Raw genomic sequence first — 24,911 nt, forward strand, 5'->3', positions numbered from 1 at the left:
ATGTATTTTCCAGAGGCGCAAACGACTAATACACAGTGCATGTAAGTACACGCGAATTAAGGCATCTCACACATTTGCATGTGCTAGGCCGGGATCTTTTCGCATTCGAAACCAATCACTGCAACATTAGTGCCAGACGCCTTAACCGTTACGCCGTTGTGCAAAATATATTTGTTTACAGGATTTGAAAGCACTCAAATACTACTAAATCAATCAATCAATCAATCAATCAATCAATTAGCTTATAAAGCGCTATTTCCGCAATTTTCAACAACGCTCCTCAATGACTTTTGCAAACAGATGGGTCTTGAGATCCGCTCTGAACTTCGCAAGTGATGGAGAAGTAGTTAGAGAAGTAGGCAGAGAGTTCCAGAGAAAAGGACCAAAAAAAAGCAAAAGCAGATTTGGCAAAAGAGTGTTTAACACGAGTTAAGAAAAAGCGAGAACAAGAAGACGATCGTAAACCGGGGCGTTTAGGTTCAATTAATATATCTGATAAATACTTAGAAAATAATTTAGATTGAGACTTATACATAAACGTGCAAATTTTAAAAATTATTCTATATTTTATAGGTAGCCAATGCAAGAGAACAAGATATGGAGACATATGAGAAAAGAAAGGGGCACGAGCAACTAGACGAGCAGTAGAGTTAAAAGCTTTACTTTAAGGATAGAGTATAGAGTCAGGTAGACCATAAAATTTCTAATCTTTATACTAAATAGTTCCTTCAATAAAAATCACACAATCAATATGTTTAATAAATTACTAAAACGTACTAACCAGCATCATAATAAATTCTTTAATGCAGACACCATCGGTGCAGTTTGTTACTTTCGATTGTTTGCCGTCAAATGGGTCAACACAGTGCTTATCATTCTCACCACACTGATAGCAATTTATCGATTCTGTTGTAGGCGCCAGAAATGCCAACATGAAAACTGCCAGAAGATATATGGAGACCATTTTGGCCGATGGTATTGATGATACGGTGGATAAGATGGATTTTTGGGAATTCATTTTGGCTTTCTATTGAAATTCATTTGAGAAAAATTTAATTATTAATAACACTATTTTATTATTTTTATTAAAATTATTAATTATTAATTTTCAATTCGAGTTTGTTAGACCCAATAACTAATCTAATTTGACACAAAGTTTGATTAACATACCTACATAAAATAATCATATGTAGTTAGTGTTGTTGAATAAACAAAATGATCAGATGTTTTTGAAATTTTTTGTCTGTGTCCAACTTTTAATTCGCTTTACAACGTTCTAAAATTCTCAGAGATAAGAATGTTCTGCATTCTATTGTAAAAGTCTTAATCTTATCATGATTCATGAGTGGATAGATGAAAATTCGTCAACAAATAATAATATCAATGTTGCCGACCAATTAAATTGTTTTAGCCTCTTAATTCTACCTGAATTTGAGAAGAGGTCTTCGATAATTTCAATTATTCATTCGTTCGTTCATTCGTTTGTTCATTCGCTCATTCATTCGTTCGTTCGTTCATTCGTTCGTTCGTTCATTTATGAACTATGCCAACCACAAATGAATCAGGATTTTATTGTACAGAGATTTTTATTTTCAAGTTGATCGCATTAATAAGAGGGATTGACAATACCATTCTTTGTTTCAAATCCTAAAATTTTCTCGCCAGTCTTTGAAAACTTTTTACCGCTAATTTCGAACGTGAACTATTCAGACGGATGAAATAATCTAACAAATGTAACACATTTTTACCGTTAACATAAAATTACTCAGCCAGTAACGATAACGATGAATTCGTTGCTACAGAAGAGATAACTAATCTATTATGTCGGTGTCAAGTGGCCTTTTACTATAACAAAGATGACGAGTAACATTATACCTCACCTACTAACAAGACTTTGTCACAGGAAAACAGCACTCACTCTTATTCTCTCTCTCTCTCTCTCTCTCTCTCTCTCTCTCTCTCTATCTCTCTCTCTCTCTCTCTTGAATTTTTCTCTCATTATTTTCTCTATTTTTTTTCTTTTTCTCCCTTTTTACCATCTTTCTTTTTTCTTCCCTCTCTCTCCCTCTCTCTTTCTCTCTCTCTTCTTTCTCGTCTGTTAATATTCATGAATCAATATTGTAATATCTAATTTAAATTATGCATAAAAATCAACATTGAATATTCATATTACCACTGCTCGACAAACAATATAAAAAAATTTCAAACCAAATTTCCAAATTTCAAACTAAAAAAACACTCGACTACTGACCAACCGACGATAACGATAAATACCGAATTGACGAAGAATGGACGCCTCATACCGACAGAACCGTTGCATAGATCAAAAGTGCAAGTACAGTAGGTAAGCAACGAACCGGGTCGGTCGGTATCGAGACAATCGGCGCAACCTCTCTCAACTATCAATCATCTGATCAAAAGGTTGATTTAAACCTGCTCACAGTACTGAAACTTTTTTACATAAAATACATAATGATAACCTACTTCTTCTTCCTCCTTTTTTTTCTTTCTTCTCCTCTTTTTCTCCTTTACCTCTTTCTCTCTCTCTCTCTCTCTCTCTTTCTCTCTCTCTTTCTTTCTTTCTCTCTCTCTCTCTTTCTCTCTCTCTCTCTCTTTCTCTCTCTCTCTCTCTCTGTATCAATTGTAGTCTACTTACTAATAATACAGCAAATAAATGGCAAGGTGAAATATAGTAGCATATAATAAATATATAATATAATAAATAAATATTATACAATAAATAAGTAGCAAGATGATATGTATAATAAATATATAATAAATAATATATAGTAAGAGTAGCAAGAAGAAATATCATTTAGAGTTAATGGTGTATGATCTTACTCCACTGCGGATTTTGCGTGTACTGTATTTACTACGTACGTGAATAAATTATTCAGAAAAATTTCATTTGAGAAATTACTTTTTCAGAAATTTTATCTCAAAACTTTTGTTTTCAGAGTTTTTAAATCGTCCTTACGACCAATGATAATTGTTGCGATGACGATGATCATCAGCGATGGGTGGTCAGAATTTTGAAAATTTATCAAACGTTGACAAATAGAGGAAATTTTGGAAAATGTTTCAATGTTGAGCGTGAGAGAGGCAACATTTCTGACTAACAACCTCTTTTTTCCCCTAGATGATTTTGTTGGTGATAGTAAAAATAGTGAAAACAAATGATGCTATTGGTCTGATACGTATCTTTAGTTTGAAACAAAAGAAATAATTTGGTCGATTTTGAAAAAAATAACAATACAATTGTTTAATTTAATTTTTTTTCTATATACTAATTAATGTAATTATATTATTATTATAATTTAGATAATTTATTTACTAAGTAATATGTTCATCAGAGCATATGGTCTTCCAATGTTCAAGCTGTCTAGTCAAAACAACAAGCGAACCGGCTAAAAGTAAACGCTCATCCTTTTTCAAAGTTAACACCGCATCAGTCAATTTTTCAATTTAAAAAAAAAAATCCAATTACCGACAAACAGACGATAATTTCGATTAGCAGAGATGCAGACATCGTACCGACAGAACCGTTACAAAGGTCGGTATCGCAAGTGCAAACGGTAGTCGGTCCACCGAATACGTCAGAGGTACGACAGCCGATAAAATTAGCCATTGGTAAGCAATACCTCGCCACTACCGCCATACCTGTATTCCAGACATTAAATTAATAATTGTATTATTTATTATTAATATTATTATTGCTATTATTATTGCTATTATTGTTGTTGTTAATGGTGTTATTGTTATTAATAGTTATTTAATAGACATCAAACCTGGATTCAACAGGAAACTTTTAGCAATGATTTCGAATAACGATATATACAAATGTATTTATAAAAAATTATGATTGAGACAGTCGTACATACGATCATTAAGAGAAATTTCCGCATTTTTTTAGCTTTAGAGTACCAACTGAACTTTCAAAGCTGAAAACCCAATGGTACTTTTTAATAACAAATTTATTTGTTGTAAAGGTATATAAGATATAAGATAACGAAATAAAGAAAAAACCATTCCTTTACCATACATGGAAGAAAATAAATCAGAGATCAAAACCTTTGACAAATTTTTTTGGGCCCACTAACCGAACGATGTTCCGGTAGCTTTGATGCAGCAAGCACCATCACAAGTCCGGACTCTTGGATGACTGACGTTGAAGGGATCTTGGCAGAATCCAAAGTTGATGGAAAAACAATTGTAGCAGGTGGTAGATTGAACTGGTTGTGGTTTGTTGATGAGGTTAAGAAGGGTGGTGGTTACTAAGAGGAATGCCGGAAAGCTGGATGGTGGTGAAGGAGCGAGAAGTGAAAATGGGACCATTTTGAAATCTGTTGAAGTATAAGTTGAAAGTTTAAATAAAAAGAGAAAAATTTTGAAAAAATTAAGTTACTTTACGTATAATATTAAACCTTAACGTTTAACACGCCAACACCAGCTCCTCGAGATTTAATTCAATTTTTCAAGAAGAGGCATTTTTCCAAAAAATTTTTGTGCTTGTGTTTGTTGAACACTCATCTACTTACTTTCTATCATCGAATTTGATCAAAATATAAGCATAAATTTTCACCTCGTAAATTAAAGTGCCCAGCTTCAATGACAACTCCTACATTTATTTATATATTTTGAATAAATAAACAAATTAATATATTTGTATTTCACCTGCAAGCTAATAAATTTATTATTTAAAATTTACATACTTACCTTTATTGGGCTCAAAAAAAAAATATTCACAAACTTTTAATTAACACACATTGCAAAAACTCTAATTGGTAATGAAATTAGAATTGAAAATGTTCAATTTAAAATAAAAATCCTTTAATTTGGCAATAAAATTCTAAGTTTTAAGCTAAAAATAAAATAGTTTTAACTCAGCCCGGCACACCGCCCGCCGGCTTAACAAATCGATGCAAGCCATCAAAGCAGAGCAGATTATGTAATGGAATAAATGCGAGGAATGCAAATAAGTGAACTCCCGTTATTTCCACTCCCAACTAAAGCAGAAAATTACGTTGTTGTGCGGAAAATACAATTATGCAGGCATATTACACACACCACACACACACACACACGCATGCCAACACGATTTACACACACACTCACATACACATAACACACATGCACACACACACATACACGCACGCATGCCAACACGATTTACACACACACCACACACACACACACACACATACGCATACGCACCACACACACACACACACACACACATACGCACCACACACACGCGCGCGCACACGCACACACGCAAACACAAATTTACAAATCTCAAAATCATAGGCATAGACAGTCAGGTACTCGCGTGCTTATACATTTATTTATGCTTCATTTAAAATTCTAGTTGGAAAACCTGGAATAAATTAATTGAATAGCAAACGATTGGAAAAATGTAGTGATCTTTATGTACAATTGTATAATGTATATACTCTAGTCTCAATACATTTTTATTATTATAAGCAGGTATTGTTATTACTATTTAGAGAAATTTATATAGCACTTATCAAACATTACCAAAAGCACTCAAATTTTTAAACGAACTTGAGTAGCAATAAAAATAAACACGTCCAGAACAATTAAAAGATTTCACCAAAGCATGAGCAATTAATCTTTTATCTTTAATTTTTATAAACATTCCAAACGTTTGCTAGGTAGGAGGAGTAGGTAAATGTCGTGTGTTGTTTTTTTTCGCCCAGTAACTTCTTCGTCGTTTTGATGCAATAAGAAATGCACTGATTGACTAAGTTAGAGAGTTGGACGCAATGGCAGATCTAGACAACTTTGACGACGGGTAGGGGCAGAATTTTGAAAGTTTTTACATTTCTACATTTTGACGGGAGCCATCATTTGCGGTGATCTGTGGTAGCGTATCCAAAATGCCTGTCTAACTTTACTTTGTATCTCTTGGACTTAGCTGTTTGATTATGTAGAACTTTAAAGTAGTTTTATACGAACTTTGTTACTTATTTACTATTGACCAATTCCTCTTTTTCTGTTTTTAGTTTTTCAATAACGAAACGAGGCAATTTTTATTTGATTGATAAATAAATAATCATTGCCGACCGAACAAAGTCATCAAAACTCTCTATTTTCAATAACGTTTTTACAAAATAACAAAAAAAAATTACGAAAAAACTAGTTTAAATGTAAAAAATTAAATTCAAACAAGTTAATTCAATTGGAATAATAACAAGTATAAAAATCAACAAAATTCCAAATTCCAACAACCAAATGTTTATGACGTCATTTTCTATTTAGCTCTGCTAGATAAACTTCAGGACAAAGCCAATTACAGTTAACCCGGAGATAAGGATATCGAGTTGGAACTGTAGTTTAGTACCGACTGAACCGTTACACCAACCTGTTCTGCAGACGCAAGTAGTAACAGAGCTTCCATCGACATCCATTGTTTGGCAGCTGCTGAATAGAGGAGGTTTCCACAGACATGATCTGTAATACAACGTTTCGCCTGCAAGTTTGACCAAAAATGTTCATCCTTAAAATCAGTCACCTTGCTAGTTTTTTTATTTTATTTTAAATGATATATTTGTTTTTATGTATGTAATTACACTTTTTAAAGACACTAACATAGCATTTTATTTTATTGTGGGAATCTTTTTCAAAAGTTCAACTTTTAAAAATGAGGAGTTAAAATCAAACTGAAATCAAAAAATGATGATAAATTCTGTTTTAGTTGCGTCACGGACCTTCGACTATTGTTGTAGTGGTTGCACAAACTTTGCCCTTGCAAATTTTGATTCTGACGTCTGAGGGCTGAAAGGGCTCGTTGCAGTAAGCTTCGGTGCCATTGCACTTGTAGCAGCTGATCGTTGCAGCTGACTGCTCCGATTGCTTCGAAAAGAGGACGACCAGGATCGCCGACACAAACAGGGAAGGGAGCGAGGAGCGTGTAGTTGTAAACGTGAAAGCTGAAAACATTTCCTATCCGTTAAAATTTTTCCTTGTAAAAAATGACAATAAAGGATTGGTTTCGTATTGAATAAGTGTATGTCTTAAACATAGTTTTACATGCTGTTTACAATTTTACAGAAAATAGCAAAAATCAGTGGCAAAATGTACGTAAAAAAATCGATCAGTGAACAAAATAAAATAGATGGGCCATTGCATAAATTAGTATGTAACAAATAAGTTCAACACACCTATAATAATTTAAAAATATTGAAAACTTAAATAAATTTTGAATTATTTCTAAAAACTTTAGCTAAAGTTGAAAATTTTCATAGGCTAGAAACCTGAAATACCGTCGACACAATGTCAACTCTAAATTAGATGCTATCCAGTTTCTCCTAAAACTTGCCTAACCTATGTAAAAACAACCCCTCCTTTAGGTTGATTATAAACGCTGACAAAAGGAAAAACTTTGAATAATGCAATATTTAACTACGAATGGACGTAACGAGTTTTATAAAACGATTCGATCGAAACAAAAAAAAATTTATCAAAGATTTCAAACATTCCAACCGCTATAATTGGAAAATAAATAATAAGCAAAATAAACCTTTGTATTTTTTTAATTTAAATGGCTTAAATAATTTTAAAAAAATTTTCCAAACAGACTTTTTGGACCGAACGATGTAAAAACAACTTCAAAATAATTTTTTTATTTGTTTACCATAAACGTCAGCTATTTGACGTTGCAAGCGGAAAGTTCAAATGTTTCATTCAATTTTTGCAATTTTCTTACTTACTATTCATTCTTTAATATTTACATCATTTAAAGTTGTTGTTTTGTGGATACAACAAACGCCTGCTCTTTCCACTTCTTTCCAAACAGTTGTGGATTTTCGGCAACGATTTTTGGAACATTTATAAAAGGCAAGGTATTATGCTCATGTGTCTTTATTCTTCTGATATATTAATACATAATTTTATGTTCCACTATTTAAATTCTGCAATGGGCCGAAAAATTGACAGCTACTCAAAAATTGGCCCTCTTTCAAAATAGTCTGTTTGGCCTTTACCTGCGAGTAAACTTCTTCTAGCACCACGTCACGCCTATTTTTATCTACTCGCTACTGATTATGAATAAATATTTTAACATTTCTATTTTAAGACAAATAATGTTTTGAGTTTGTTCTGCAGCAAAGATTGCAGTCGAACCAGATAGACGCGTGTTAACATCGCAGAGCATGACACACTTTACCTTTAAGCTAATTTTTAAACCAGCTGTACAAAATATGAAAGAAATGCCTAAAACTTGACTTGACAATTTTGAAATTTTCAACGGTTTTATAAAACTTTTGTTCACAATTTGATTCTTATATTAATAAAAGACCAGAAAATAGCACCAAGCGCATGTGAATATGTGTCACTTGATGCATGTGAATATGTGTCACTTAATGCATCACACACGCACTGTAGTACCAATACCATGTACTCTCATCATTAAACCACTTTGCGTTTTGAATTTTGTTTCTTCCACTGATCACTTTCTGCACAAATCATTTTGATAAAAACAACTGATAGTTTATTAAAATTTTCATTAAATTCTACCATCATTGAAATTATTTTTAACGTTTAAACATCAAAAGATGAATTTTTAAATTAAAAAATTATAATTTTAATTCAACCGTTTTGCCCAAATAAGCTATCCAACTGAAATAAAAAAATTTTAAACCAAAACATCGAAAATCAATCAAAAAAAGTTATTTCAACTCATGTTTGCCACCCCACAGTTTACTTACCAAGCTTTATCATAAACATTACTACCGACAAACCAACGAGAACAAGAATCGAGAGAGATAGAAACTTCCTACCGACAGAACCGTTACACCGATCGGTATTGCATAAGCAAGCTGTTACCGAATAATTGCTTTCTATAGTTGTGGTCAGACATCCGAGGTAGCCAATACTTTGTATACACATTCTGGCAGTTCCTAATTGGGTTGTTTCGTGGGTTAATACTTTAAAACTATGATTATGTTTTTAAAATTTTTAGAAATTAATGAAAGTTTTTTGACTAATTGTTTCAATGAAAAAGTGTTTTGAATATTCACAAATTTTTATTTCGATTGGTAAATATGTAGCATTTTTCCAGCTTGGAACAGGCAATATTCGAACTGGGTCATCTCACAATAACAACTGAGCTGATTTGCCGGCCAAAGCAGTCTTAAACTAAAAGACAAAAGCAAAATTAAATGAAAAAAGACACAAATTTATAAAACTTGTCAATCGCAACTTACGGTTAACAGATTTGATTTTCAAGCAGTAACTATCATTGCACCTAGGAACTCTGCCATCGTTTGCGTTGAAGGGGTCGTTGCAGAAGGCGTCGTCGCCACACTGGTAGCAAACCAAAGCGTCGCACGGCTGTGGCGCAAGAATCTGGAGGAGGAGTGCTACTACCAGAAAGCTGGCTGAAATGACGGATGAAAAAGAGGACGAGAAAACGTCTTTTGAAGTCATTTTGGCAATCCTGGTAAAAAAATTTCATTCATCACTTTTCAAATTGAAAGAAATTCACATTCAAGAGGTTTTTTGACAATTTTAGGATAAAAATCAGTGGGATTTAAAAAAAATAATGTTTTATTATTGCGGGAGACAGGGAAGTGTCAGGCACAAAATCTCCCTCTTGGCTACGTCTCACTTTATTACATATTACATACTATTGTTAGCGGTAGTAAAATTATTAATAATTTTTAAATTTTCTGATAGTTTTTTCAAAATTTAGTAATAAAACTATCAGTTGAAAATTAAACTAGATAGATAAGTCAAATATTTTCAAAACACTATGGCATAGAATCAAATTTTAAAAAATATTTCGACGATGTTGAAATTTGTAACTTTCATTCTGGCATCTGATAAAATACAATTATTTAACTATTACCTTTTTACGATTTTATAAATATTAATATACTAAAACTAACTACTAAAAATATTTTAAAAAGATTTTTAAACATTTAAAAAATAAACTAAAAAAGTTTTACCACAATAACAGAGCAGAAAGTTCAATACTATTTGGTATGTGATCTGTATGGAATAAATAACGTTAAATAACAATTGCCCAAGATTCGGTTACCAACACAATACCAAGTAATAACTAGCTACCACAATAAATGTGTATGTGTGTGTGTGTGTTGTCTGTGTGTGGTGTGTGTGTGTAGAACATGCATATAACAGCGTTTTAACAGGGCAAGAATTGTTATACAGAATGTTTTACAGTGCATGATTGAAGTTCAATTGTAGGCATTGTTCGTTTTCATTCCTTTCTTCAATTGTCTACTTACAACAGGTTACCAAATAATAACTGGTTGGTTTATACAAAGGATTAAGAGCGGTTGGATTTGTAATTCTTGGTAATTTTGGTTGGATTGTTAGTGGTGTAAATATTTTTTTTCTGGATAGAGTATTTTGGCTGTTTTTAAAACTTTGTATAGGGACATGTTAATTTCAAGACACACACACACACACACACACACACACACAAACAAAACACATACACATTGAAACTTTTGTTATGTTTATTTCAAGACTAACAGACTAACATCCTAGTCTCTCAACTACCCAACTGACTGACCGCATGTCGTTCACAACAGAATCAATATTCTAATCTTTCGATCTGACTCACCTGATGGGCTGATGCATCAAACTTTGATTGTTTTTAGGTGGAATCAAAGAAAGAATGGCACCTTACTCTGCATCACCTCGCTTGCCTGTGTTTGCTATCTCCTGCCTTCTTCAAGCCTATTCCTCAGATAATTCTCTACATGTTACAGTTGGAAAAATAAATGCACATATACAGGTTTAGCGCGTACCTACATGTGTATGTATATTATACAAATAGACACAAAAGCGTTGATACATATATTCAACGCCAAACATTCGGTAGAATTTATAGAATATTGTAAAAATACATAAATATATATACATTCAAAGTCGAGTGGCAAAACTCTAGCTAAAATCCGATATTTTGTCAAAAATGAAATGTCAAAAAACTTGAACACAGAAATTAATAAATTATTTCTGTACTTAAAGAAAGGTACATTCATAAATACAGCTACTAAAAATGTACTTAACTACAAAAACATAAGTACTATTTTTACACAGGAACTTAAGTATGAGTTATTAAACATCAGCTACTTAAGCACAAACTAACTTAGGTACTCGTTTACAAGACTACGTTTTCGATTTTCAAATTAACTCTATAACTTGATATTTAAATATTTTTACAAATTTATAACAAAATAACTTTTCAAAAAGGTTCTTTTCTTTGGTGAATGTCTTTAGGTCAAAGAAAATTTACAATTTATTGTTGTTCATCATAATTTTTATACTTATCAAAGAAGAGTTTGTTTGATGGAAGCGTGAATTAAATATTATATCGTAAAAAAAATTATACAAAATAAATTGAAATCATTCAAAAATCATAAAAAATAAGTCTCCCATTTCTTTCCTTTTCATCATGAACTCTCGTACAACATTCACATCTTCGTAGTGGCGAACACACCGACTACCGACAAACCGACGATAACGAGAGCCAGCAGAGATTGAGATTTCAAACCGACAGAACCGTTACAGAGGTCGGTTTTGCAGGAACATGTGGTGGACAGTGCTTCGAACAGGGTCATCGACACGCAGCCGTCGATTGTGTCCTCGCTCGCGCAGTCTCTAGCCACACCTGTGACACCTGGTTGATCAAAATTAATTTTGAGAAACAACTCGTTATTGGAAGTTTTTAACATTACAATCATTTCTCTAGTATATTTTAGGGGTACCGAAGTCACACCGCAAGGTGAGACTTAAATTGTACTTTGAGAAAAGCAAAATGATTTCGAAGGAGGGTATTTTATGAAAGGGCTTTATTTTACAATATAATGTTCAGAGTGGCCGGTTCAGGAAAGAGAAACGTAGATGGAAGAAGAGAATATTGAAGGTTCTGTGCATAATGTGGGAATAAAATGAACGGAAATTTGCAAAAAACGAGGATAAACAAAAATTACGAATACTGAAAAAAGTATCCTAAATTTTGAAATCATTCTCCCCATTGCATTGAAAACTCCTGGATCCACCATGGAATGAAGATGAAACAAGTAGCTACAAAATACTGGAACTTTTAACATACATCTCCGACAAAATGGTACGTCAAAACACAGCAAAACACAAAATAATTAAGCATACTTATCGCTAACCACAGCATGCAATACAAACAAAAAAGAATGAAATTTTCCAAAAATTATTATTATAATTGGGATTATAATTATCGGCTGCAGAAGGGTATAATGGTTGAGGGACCTGGTGCTGATGACGTATTGACTGGAATCGGAAGCAAAGAATTTCTCGTCGACCACATACTATATGTGTAACGCATAGATTCACGTGTGTATAAATTAACTGTGTGTTTGTGGCAGATGCCTCTGAAAATTGCTAGAAAGATTTTTGAAAAAAGAGTCATACATGAACGGTATGTATATATACTATATAGTTTTTTTATGTAATGTTAATGTCTTACATATTTTATCGTTCCGCGCGTTTGACAGACTTCAAATTTTTATAAAATAAAAAATGAACAAAACCATACCGTTAAAAGTCGCTTTGGACTTTAGGCAGAAATTGCCAGTGCATTTGGAGACCTTACTCTCTTTGGCATTGAACGGGTCGTTGCATTCCTTGTTGTCAGGAGTGACAAGAACGCGACTGCTAGTAGGAGAGTGGCTGAGATTATTGATGATGATGGCAAGGTGGATGAGGAAAAGGAAGAGAACATAGTTTCCGGTTTGATTTTGAACTTTTTTATCTCTCTGGAAGGATTACTGATTTTTTTTTTGATTAAATGAACTAAAGGGAATTAATAATAAATTTTTCCGATTGTAGAAATGAATTGATGATGGACTGTTGGCTATGACTAAAATGAAAAAAATTTTGAGTCTAATTTTATTTCACGTTACGCCATGTTTTAAAGTGCCGAACTCTCTTAAAGATATCACATTTTCCTAAGGTTAGGTGTTATAAATAACAAATGCCTTAAATAAAATATCTTAATTTTGCCTAATTAGATTCACGACAATAATCATGAAAAAAGTTAATTTGAAACTAATTAATTAAAATAAGTCACTTTAAAAATGTTACTGAATTCAAAAAGTTACAAAAACCAAAAACCTGAATACGGAACAATGAAAAAGTTTAAACTCTATCTATCAAAAATTACTTCTACCTTTCAACAAAAAACTCTTCATAACAGCAGTACCCCGGTGCATTTATAACTGTAAACATCCATCACACGCAGTCACTTTCATCTTCCGGATGTTGACAATTAGCTTATTCATTCTAAATTTCTTCGAACGTTCGAACGAAACTTAGAAAAACTAACAATCACCATTCCCCACACACACATGCGCACAAACATAGTAGTTGATCTTTGCTTAGTAATTGCTATTATTATTATTATTATTATTATTATTATCAGATTATTTGTATTGTGCCTTTTTTTACCAAAAATTGACCAAATAAATGGGATTTTAACTTTCTTCGAAACTCCAATATTGAAGATTTCCACGACGATTTTGCAAGCAGAGTGGCAGACTATTCAAGATCTCGGGTCCCATGACAGCAAAATCTCTTCAAACAACAGAAATCATTAGATCGCAAAGGGTAATGCCGTGATGGAGTATTTCTGGAAATAATTCCATCCATTAAATACTTTAAAGTTAGTCCATTATTGCATTTGCATACTAGTAAGACGATTTTATAAATAATCTTCTGTAGAACGGGCTACCAATGAAGATCAAAGAGAATAGGAGTGATGTGATCAAATTTTAAGCCCCCAGTTAACATTCTGGCTGCTTCATTCTGGATGGATTGTACCTGTGCAACAGATCTTTCTGGCAGACCATGAAACAGGCTGTTGAAACCATGAAAGAGTCAATCTTTAAATGTGCGCCAGTTACTCGCTGATATGGAATTTGTATAGATCACATAAAAATTGGTATATATGTATCAATGAGTTTTTATGGGTTTTTCTAGCGAATAGTGAATATTTTTTGAAATTATAGTGAGAAGTCAGAAGTGAGAGAAAAAGAGGGAGAGATTGAAAGAGGAAAGAGAGATGTGTGCGAAAACAACTTTCGCTTAAACGACTAATGAAAGCTTATTTAAAAGTTTAACTAGTTCGATTTAATGATGTGAGGCAGTAATTTTTTTCATTAAAATTTTTTGGTTATTCCGTTTTGTGTTACAGCTATAAGCTCAGCTTATAAAATTATACGCATTTGTAAAACGCTATATTTTTCTTATCAGAATACATTCAATACGTTGTCTTCCTATTTTTTATTTATTTTTCTGAACTCATTTTTAGTCAAATTAGATAAAAAATTTAAAGAAACTTTCATCTTTGATTTTATTTTTCAGTTTCTTTATTCAATTTTTGGGAACTTTAATTGGTTATTTTTTTTAAAGTATTTATTTCTATGCCGCCCATGTCGCGCCTATCTCGGCGACTGCTAAAATCGAAATTGTTTATGAAAAAATAAAGTGATGTTTTAATGTTTGGGATAGAAATATTTCATGTCGCTACCAACGTTCCGTCGTTGTATTTTTAGTTAATTATAAGTTTTCATATTAAACTCTTATCAAGAATTTTTATAAAACTAAGTATATTTATAAACAACTTCGAAACAAATTTGTTGTTATTATTTCACCAAAACGTTTATACTCATGAAAAAAAAGTTTGTCTGATGAAAGCGTAAATTAAACAAATTATACTAAATAAATTCAAATCATTTATTAATCATCAAAGTTAAGTTCCACATTTCTTTCCTCTTCATCGTGAACTCTCGTACAACATTCACATCTTCGTAGTGGCGAACACACCGACTACCGACAAACCGGCCATGACGAAAGCCAGCAGAGATTGAGATTTCAAACCGGCAGAACCGTTACAGAGCTCGGTTTTGCAGGTACACACGGTGGTCGGTACATCCTGCACTGTAATCGACACGCAGCCCTCAATGCTGACCTCCTCCGCACAGTCCCTGCCCACGCCCGAGACACCTGGTAGATCAAAATTAATTTTTTTCAAATACTGCAATTCTTTTTCTAGTAAATTTCAGAGGTATCGAAAACGCATCACATAGTGAGAGTTAAATTAGAAAAGCAGAATGATATGGAATAAATGTGTTTTATAAAATGTTTTTTTTGGAAAAAAAAATCAAAAATAAAGAAGGGTTTATTGAGATGAGATCAGAAAAAAGTCTTTTCTATAATTGAGCAATAAAGTGAACGGGCCTCTGCAAGAAACAATCATCAGTTAAAAATGTTTTGAAAATCCTCCTCCCAACTAAACGGATTAAATGAAAGTTACGAGAGTTGGAACAAAATTGATCGAAAGGTCCTCAATTCAAATCTGCGTACTGCAAATCTACAAAAATTCATAAATTTTTGTAATATTTCCCGTAGCAATCTGCCTCTTATGTCAACTTATGACCTGTTCTGAAGCCATGCTAGTAATGCCTTACGTAGTGTATCATTTGCCGCGTTTGACAGACTTCAAATTTTTATAAAATAAAAAATGAACAAAACCAAACCGTTAAAAGTCGCTTTGGACTTTAGGCAGTACTTGCCAGTGCATTTGGAGACCTTACTCTCTTTGGCATTGAACGGGTCGTTGCATTCTTTGTCGTCAGCTGCACATTTGAAGCAAGACACTGCGTCAGCTGTCTGTGGCAGGAGCGACAAGAACGCGACTGCTAGTAGGAGAGTGGCTGAGATTATTGATGATGATCGCGAGGTGGATGAAAAAAATGGAGAGAACATAGTTTCCGGTTTCGTCTTGAACTTTTTTTCTCTCTACGAATGAATTAATGATGATTGATTTGTTTTTCTGATTAAATGAATTAATGATAAATCTTCTTCTATTGTGATGATGGACTTTTGGCTATGACAAAAATGAAATAATGAGTATTTTTTTTTATTTCATCACAACTATTGTTACGCCGTTCTTGAGATTTCATTTGTTAATGCTAAACATTAAAAAAAAGAAGTCCAATGTATATTATCGCATATATTTTCAATGACACGACAGTACATGTAGTTATGAAATAAATTACTTTAAAATAAAATTTATCAAAAAAAAATTTTTAAATTCAAAATTATTCGTATCTAAAAGTTACAAAAAGACAAAAACCTGAACAGAGATGAGCAAAAGATAATTTAAAAATTAAAATTTTATTTCAACAAAAAATTTTCTTCACCTCCTGAGCAAACAACTTGTCTCCACAGCAGACTTCTGTTGTATTTATAACCACAAACATCTATCAAACACCGACACTTTCTCGGCCGGATGATGACAATTAGTTCATTCTAAATATTTTTCGAACATCCTGGTAATTAAAACCAACTTCGATGAACAAGCACCTTTGTCACCGCTGTGTGTGTGTGTTTGTATGTGTATGCGCGTGTGTGAGTTTGTTTATGAGTGTGTGTGAGTTTTTCTATGTATGTGTGTGTGTTTGTGTGTGTGTGTGTGTGTGTGTGTGTGTGTAAATGTGTTTGAGTGAAACGGTTTGAATACATAATATGTACAATATATATATATATACATCATAAACATTATATACAATAATATCACGCACAAACAAACACACAAATAAACTCACAAACACACACACACACATATAAACAAGCAAACACACAGACAAACACATACACACACACAAACAAACAAACATCGCTTTCAGATCTATGGAATCATCCCTGTTGACTTTTTATGAACGAGATTTATGGTCATTTCATTATATAACAGTCGTTAAACTCAACACACTCGACTTTAATAACTTGAACAAGTTAATTCGTCATAATAATAACATTATTATTATTATTATTATTACTATAATAATTATTAATTATTATTATTATTATTTTTATTATTAATATTATTTAAGAGCTAATAAAATTTCCGGCGACAAAGCAAGCAAGAAAGCTTAGTAATGAGAATTTATTTGCCAAATGCAAACATCATTCATTGACTTCATTATCAGCTGCTGTAGTACGAATAATAGCTGTCGCAGTATTAGTAACTGAAAAAAACAATCTCAGAAGTATCTAAAATGAATAATGATGATAATGGTGGTAGTATTAGTTACTGCAGCTGCTACAGAAGTTGCAGTAGTAGTAGCAGCAGCAACGGTAGTGTAGTAGTAAAGGTATTAGTCGCTACGTCAAAAGCAGAACTACAGCGGCAATAATAGTAACGGATGTAACAGATGTAGTAAAGAGAAACCCTTGCAATAAAATTCATAATTGGAGTATAAATAGTACTAATAGTATTAGTAGCCGTAGTACTGGTAGTAGTAGTAGTAGTAGTAGTAATAGTAGTAGTAGTAAAATTAATAGTAGTAGTAGAAGTAGTAGTTGTAGTAGCGGCAATAAAGACAAAGCAGCAATGTTAGTAAAAGTGTTTTCGAACTTTGCACTTTCGTTTCGAATTCTTCATTTGCCGGTCTTCATCTTGCGACGCAAACACACACACACACACACATAAACAAACACACAAACAAACACACATACAAACAAACACACACGCACACAAACGCACACGCACTCACACACGCACATACTCTTGATTGCCCAATCAACTTAATCAAATATAATGAAGGTCGTTGAGATATTACGTTGAAACCGTCCGAAATGGGAACAATCTTTTATTCATCAATAAAATCAATAAAAATGACAATACAAATTAAGTAAAATAAAATGAAAAGTCAATGAAATAATTAGTGTTTTATCAAATCTGCGAAGCTCATCATTCAAATCGAGTGAGTACAGCCAGAGTTAATTAGTTTCAAAATTGGTTCATTTCAAATTTCTATCACAATAGATAGCGTACGACGATGATACAGCAGACTTAATAAGGTCGTTGCAAAAGTTATCAGACCAAACAATGTTTATATGAGATAAATTAAATTGCTTGAATAAACCCAATGTAGAAATTTCGAATGTATTTATTTTTATTTTCAAATGTTTGCAATCGTCAATTAAGTTATTTTTCAAATTATTAGAGTATTTAGATAGTTTATATTCTTTTGAGCTGAGGAAGTTGGTTTCGTGGCAGACTGTTAATTCCAGAATTTCCAACGTTTCACCGCGTAGCAATGCGATATCTGGTCGCAATGACTTGAATAAGCGTGATAGTGGTTGAACATCTCCCGTCTCTAGATCAGCAAAAATGGAGACATCTGGGTTGGCGCATGATTTTAATTTGTCGAGGATTATTGTCAATATTTTGTTGTGTCTTGTTGTCCAGTGCCGACGAAGAACTGCAGTTGGATAGTACATGTTTATTCGTTTGTAGATTATTGCATAACAAGCACTGGGCAGTGGAAGGCTTTCCCCATCTGGACAGGTTGGCATTTGTTGGCAGTTGCTGAATTAAACCTTTCCGGACGAATCTGAATAGAACCTCTGGAAGGTTTGCAATGTATCGTGACCAGTGATCATTTCTAGTTGCCAGAATATGATCACTGATTGCCTTGACTATCGTACCTTGACATCGGAGTGAGGTCAGCCGTGTAAATTCTGTACTTTGTTGTCGAAGTACTAGTGCCTTGAGCGTTGATTTGATGTCGTTCGAATCGGGTAGCTGATTATCCACCGCAATATAGTTGTTGAATGATTCGGCCCACAAGCACTTAAGTTCGTCTTTGCCGTTTGATTTTAGATAATTGCGTAGTTTAATTCGCATAGATTCGGCATAGTGCTTGAGAGACCTAATGTTCAAGACTCCCAATTTGAAGGGGAGCGACATGCATTCAGACACACAGCTGCTGATAGGTAGTGACAGCCATGATCTCACCGATTCAACAATGAGAGGGTCGAGGCAGTTGCCTATCCAGGTCAAGGAAATGTCGTATGTCCGCAACTCAAATGCCAATTGCGACGGTATATATCTACGTAGAATTTGTAGTTTCCAATTTGCCGTCGTGTCCAGTTTGTATGTTGCCGTCGTGTCCAGTTTGAAGTTGATGGCTTTTAATAATAATAATATTATTATTAATATTATTAATAATAACAATAATAATAATAATATTATTATTATTAAAAGCCATCAACATCAAAAATGAGAAAATCGGTTGAGGACCAGCAAAGTCTGATCTTGGTAGGGGTCAAAAGTTTTAACTGTATTGTATTAGCCGACAAACCTCTTCATGATTGATCAACTTCACATGTAAATACCTAAATTAACGGAAAAACGAACGAACGAACGAACGAACGAATGAATAGATAATTTTTTTTTGTAATTGCATAGGTGGTAATTAATAATTTTAGTGCCTTACTTTTTTTTATTACTAATATTGTTATTATTTAGTACACAAACGCAAACACACACACAAACACACACACACACACATAAACAAACACACACACAAACAAACACACACGCACACAAACACACACGCACATACACACACAAAACACATACAAACACACACATACCACGCACACAAACACACATACACACGCATATATATCTATATATATTTGTTTATTTAATTATGCTTATAATCATGAAAGATAGACCTAGCTTTTTAAGTTTAATTATTAATTATAATTGTTACAGAGTTAATGAGTGTAACAATTGAATGATGGATATAACATGAAAATGATGATGACGATGGTGATAATGATGACGATGAAGATGTCAATATTAATTAGAGTGCTGATGATGACGATGGTGATGATGATGATGACGATGGTGATCGTAGCTAGGATGATGTTGATGACGATGTTAATAATATTTACGCTGTTGGGGAAGATGACGTCATGCCATAGGAAAAATTAAGAAAGGTTTTTATTCATAAATATTAAAATAATTACCCTCCCAACATTCTAAATGCTGAGCTCGTCAGTAATCCCAAAGAATAAAAATAATAAATAGCAATAATAATAATAATAATAGACACCGTGATAGCTCAAAGATTAAAAGCGCGTGCTTCTGATGCGCTGCAGTGACCGCGTTCGAATGCCAAGTGATCCCAACCCATTACATGAAATGAGTTGGATTGTCGTTGTTACCTACCCAACAAATAAATGCACGGGCAAAAATGACCTTTTTGACCTTTAACCTTTAATTACTAATGCAACAACAGCAATGCTGATAATAATAAAAACAAATCGAACTATTATCATATTAAAAGTATGTCAGCATAATTATCCCTGTATAATTAGCCATTTATTATTATCATTATTGTTGTTATTATTATTATCGTTATTATTATTATTATTGTTTTTGTTGTTGTTATTAGTTTATAATTTATTATTATTATTATTATCATTGTTTTTGTTGTTGTTATTAGTTTATAATTATTCCATCGTAATAAATAATTTCACATAATGACGGCAATGAACAGTGATAACATCATTGAGTTTCTCCTGAGGGCTGTGTTTGGTGATATTGGGTGTTGGTTTAATGGCGGGCCGGTTGTCAGTGACTGCGCGCGTTTTGTTGTCGGTTTAGTCGTTAGAGTAGCTGTGTTTGATTGTGTGTGTGTGTGTGTGTGTGTGCATGTGGTGTGTGTGTAGGCTTGTGAATTCAAAGTATTTAAGTGTGTGTGTGTGTGGGCTTGTGAATTCAAAGTATTTAAGTGTGTGTGTGTGTGGGCTTGTGAATTCAAAGATTTTAAGTGTGTGTGTGTGTTGGCTTTTGAATTAAACGATTTTAAGTGTGTGTGTGTGTGGGCTTGTGAATTCAAAGATTTTAAGTGTGTGTGTGTGTGTGTGTTGGCTTGTGAATTAAACGATTTTAAGTGTGTGTGTGTGTCTGTGTGTGGGGGCTTTTAAATTTATGGAATTTAAGTGTGTGTGTGGGTGTGTGTGCGTGTGTGTAAGTGTGCGTGTGTGTTCATAATTAAATAGCTATTGTTATCCAATTAATATTTTTTATCATTCAATATTGGAATCAATCATTGCCTTTTTATTCTCACCAGCAAAGTCTAACACGAAAAACCACCGACTTCTACTTCTAAAATTAAAGATCTCTGAAAATATATAAAAATAATTACATTTTACTTTCCTTCTCTGATCCGAGATTGGTGTAGGTGGAGTTTCTTCCTGGAGACCTTTTGGAAATTTAAATAATATTTAAATAACTGAGATAATTCAAGAAATATTTTATTGAAATTCGTTTATTTTTTTTCTGTCTAGTTAAGTGATTCTTTATGACCCAGTGGGAAGTTTTGCCAATAAAAAAAAAGAAAAAGGAAATAATTACAGAGCAAAACTGAAAATAGCGAGATACTATTACGGCCTATCTATATATTTTATATATATTATTTTTTTAATAAATTGCCTTGAGCAATTATATCTTTAATCTGTAACATATTAGTTGAGGTAATCTTCACAAACTTGTCTAGTTTGATCACTTGGTGAGTAAAAATTCAAATAAAAAAAAATACAAAAATACAAAAGAGTACAGGGGTACTGACAGTTTTCAACGATAACTTTGTGATTCTTCTCCAACGGAATTTCCACAGTCCTCTCCAGGTCGAAACGCGCCAAGCAGCCGCACGTGTAGGTGCCGGATTTGAAGAAAGTTATTTTAGGTCCAAAGGTGTCGTAGTAGGTTTCGGCAAGCCAATGGCCGCCATTTCGTTTGAAATAATCCGTCAATACTAATTGGTCAGGTGTGGAGATTTCATCCAATATGCAGAATACCGTGTAACTCTTTATCTTGTAGTTACCTTTGAACTCGCATTCCATTACCTCATTCACGCAGATCTTATCCTTCATAAAGAGCATATCGCCTATCAGCGAATGAATCAATTAATTAATCAATTAATCGATCAATCAATCTATTTATCTATCAATCAATCAATCTATCTAGCAATCAATCATTCAATCAATCAATCAAGTTTATATAGGCCAATTTCAAAAGAATAAAATGGACTCAACACAAAATTCACAAATTATTTTTTTTGTGTGTGTGTAAACTTGAAATTAAGTTTGAGCGTAGACTGATAAAATAAAATTATTTGATTTTCCAAATGAAATACGAAATAAATTTTCGTTTTTAAAAATGTGACAAATGCAAGTGAATATGGTCGATATGGTTTATATGTAGAATATATAATTATAATTTAAATATACACATAAATAATGTATTGTTTTAATGTCTCCAACTGGTTAGTTTGGAGATTTGGTGAGTGTTAATTTGTTTTAGAAATTGAAAAAAAAAAATCTTAATGAACCTGTTGGCTTTGTTAGCAGACACGCCCACTCATTAGGATCTGGCGAAAAATATTTACTCTCAATAAAAAGCAGGAAAATTACTAATTAAATTACTAACTGAGATAGTGTTTCTACTTCTTATGAACGTTACATTTTACGGTTTAATTAAAATAAAGTGAAATCAATTTATCAACATTTTGAAGTAAGTAAAATAATATTAATTTGTTCTTTTCAGGATTTTTTAAAAATTTGAATCACCAATTATATGTACAACATGAACGTCGTTGTAGCATTTGAATCAGCTAGGACAACAGCTCTTCCCTAGTTAACTACCGAAAAGTCTCAAGAAAAAATAATTTGCAATTATTTATAGTTCGGCCTAAAAAAATGAGTGACTAATTGGTTGCTGATGATGGGAATGGCATGGTATGGTGTGAGTGGGAGTATATTGACAGTAAAGTTGTTTAACCAAGTCTACAACTACTACTACAATATTGCAGTTAACTCTTTTGACTCCGTTCGTTCACGCATGTCTCAACACGAAACATGTCTCAACACGAAACATGTCTCAATCTTTGTAGCAAACTGCTTTTTTTGTACTAATCATTCATAAATTAGTTTGCTGATTCAATTGAAATCACTTAGTTATTAATCCTTTTATTCACCTAATTTGCTAATTTGATTAAATAAGTATTTGACATTGAAAAGAAGTATTTTACAATTGAGATGAAAAACATTGAGAAGACCCACCGGGATTTTCAAGGATGCTGATGTCCACCGACCACGTCTTCTTCCTATCTGTCAGATGGAATGCGTAGGAGAGGGCAAACTTGCATTTGAAGGTGCCGGGTTTTTTAAACTTTATACCGAATCTAATCAGCTCGTAATCTTTATTAATTACTAAATTCTCACAATCCCAGAGTGCTGTGAGAGCCTTTTTTGGTTTCGCTTCAAATGGAATCACGACCGGACATCCAAAATATTCAGTTACAGTTATTTTTTCATTTCGCTCATCAATTTCAACTGAACAGTAGAAAATCAATTTGAACAAAAGATTAATCAGTTAATGATTTAACGCTTCAAATGCATTTGCTACAAGAATGCATTGTATTGCATTGCTTGCGGTTGTCAGTTCGTCAGTTCAAGAAGTATCAAATAAATTTTTACCTTTTAGTGAGGCAGCTCTGATATACTAACGACTGCTCACGTATCACTTCACTCTGCATTCAAAGACTGGACAAACCGCAGCACACCAAGCGAATGCACATCTTGTATATCTCACCCACGTCTGGACACCGCGTCATACACGAATGTAATGGCCTCTTATAGTTTAGTTTCGGGCACCGACAGTATTCGAACCAGGTGATCGCTAAATGTCAAAGCGACACATGGCACTTTTACCGACTGAGCTAACTCTCAGACCAAAATAAATCTAACCATATATAAAATCAAATAAGAATAATCACGAATTTCGCCAATAGAGGAATAATTTAAATTCTCATCAAATGGAGAACTAGTTACTAATTTATTACTCGCCACTTACGAGCAGAGCAGATGAACTAATAATTACTTACCACGAAATTTCACAATTTAATCATAAAAACACTAAAAATGAAGGAAATTTAAATGGTTATAGAAGAAACAATCTAACGCATAATGAGCGGTTCCAGCTGCCAGTCATCTCCTTCAATCTCGCTCCAGCTAACGGGAATCCATTTACAGTGATAAGTTGGGTCTGCAGCAGCGTCAGCTCTAACCGAAACGTTCCCCATCATAAATATTTCGTTAGAGATATTTTCGGCTTTTTTGAAAACCGCCAGCAGTACGGAATTTTTTCCGAATTTTTCATAAATTACTAACAAGTCAAACTCAGGTAGCACGTCACGATTCTTCTTCAGTGAGCACAGCAGGGTGAATTTTTCCTCATTTTCTACTAAATAAGGTACCGTCCTGATCTCACGCTCTCTTGCCGAAGCTAAAAAAAATTATTTACAGAGGTGAGTCATGATTTTTATATTTATTTTATAATTTTTTTTTATCCATGTATATATATATGTGTGTGTGTGTGTTTGTGTGTGTGTGTGGTAATAATCATGTGCGTCTAGTAATAATCATAATTATAATCTCTACACTAGAAAATGAACCTAACTGATGTAGGTCATTTCCTCAACTACTCGATCAACTATCGAATGCTTCCCGTCCACAGTGGCCCCCCTCTGGCATTCGTACTCGCCATTATTTTGATCCTCGGTTTCATTCACAATATAAGTTCCTCTTAACGTCCAGGTATATGTGCTATCATATCCGCCGTGGTATTTAGCCAACTGTATGAGCTCTTGGTCGTCGTTTTCCTTGTTGATGACGATGTAGTGGTCCTGCTCGGAGATTTCCTCTGTGAGAGAGCATTCGACACTGAAGCCATCACCTGGCCAGATCTGACTCGGCTCAAAGCGTATAACAAGAGATGCAGGCGCTGAATGTATTTTAAAAATGTTTATATTTACTAATGATAATGTATTAGGTAAGGTATTCTGGTCTCTTTCTTTCAATTTAGAAAATGTTTAGGAATTTACTTGAATCCATTTTTTTAATAAAAAGATTCACACGACAAAAGATCGAAATTCCGAGCGAGTAGAACAAGTTTTTTTTTAGGATCGATGGCACTATAAATAAATAAATGCACGGCTAAGTTATGAACATACATCGCTTCC

At 33.3% G+C, this 24,911-nt stretch overlaps 4 protein-coding genes across 4 annotated transcripts in view; all 4 read right to left on the bottom strand.

Annotated features, from left to right (window-relative positions):
- Nucleotides 1-766: 766 nt before the first annotated feature.
- HELRODRAFT_172525 (hypothetical protein) lies at nt 767-9,450 on the bottom strand (the record flags this gene model as incomplete). The annotated part of the gene is made up of 8 exons (XM_009019202.1): nt 767-1,027; nt 3,500-3,660; nt 4,101-4,294; nt 4,539-4,618; nt 6,386-6,539; nt 6,732-6,966; nt 8,763-8,921; nt 9,228-9,450. 8 exons carry the CDS (start codon nt 9,448-9,450, stop codon nt 767-769), a joined length of 1,467 nt encoding a protein of 488 aa, XP_009017450.1.
- A 4,995-nt stretch (nt 9,451-14,445) lies between these two features.
- Nucleotides 14,446-15,989, bottom strand: HELRODRAFT_172527 (hypothetical protein; the record flags this gene model as incomplete). The annotated part of the gene is made up of 4 exons (XM_009019203.1): nt 14,446-14,480; nt 14,866-15,030; nt 15,564-15,740; nt 15,908-15,989. 4 exons carry the CDS (start codon nt 15,987-15,989, stop codon nt 14,446-14,448), a joined length of 459 nt encoding a protein of 152 aa, XP_009017451.1.
- A 6,926-nt stretch (nt 15,990-22,915) lies between these two features.
- Nucleotides 22,916-23,468, bottom strand: HELRODRAFT_172529 (hypothetical protein; the record flags this gene model as incomplete). The annotated part of the gene is made up of 2 exons (XM_009019204.1): nt 22,916-23,223; nt 23,444-23,468. 2 exons carry the CDS (start codon nt 23,466-23,468, stop codon nt 22,916-22,918), a joined length of 333 nt encoding a protein of 110 aa, XP_009017452.1.
- A 378-nt stretch (nt 23,469-23,846) lies between these two features.
- The window catches only part of HELRODRAFT_172530 (hypothetical protein), a gene marked incomplete at both ends in the record, with an annotated part of 1,363 nt that continues 298 nt past the window's right edge, over nt 23,847-24,911 (bottom strand). The window contains 3 exons of the mRNA XM_009019205.1: nt 23,847-24,175; nt 24,350-24,673; nt 24,903-24,911. The exon at nt 24,903-24,911 is cut by the window's right edge and continues 135 nt beyond it. Of these exons, the coding sequence (XP_009017453.1) occupies nt 23,847-24,175; nt 24,350-24,673; nt 24,903-24,911 (662 nt within the window). The remainder of the gene's footprint in view (nt 24,176-24,349; nt 24,674-24,902) is intronic.

This window comes from Helobdella robusta (genome assembly GCF_000326865.2).
Source record: "Helobdella robusta unplaced genomic scaffold HELROscaffold_24, whole genome shotgun sequence".
In the NCBI taxonomy this organism is placed as follows: domain Eukaryota; kingdom Metazoa; phylum Annelida; class Clitellata; order Rhynchobdellida; family Glossiphoniidae; genus Helobdella; species Helobdella robusta.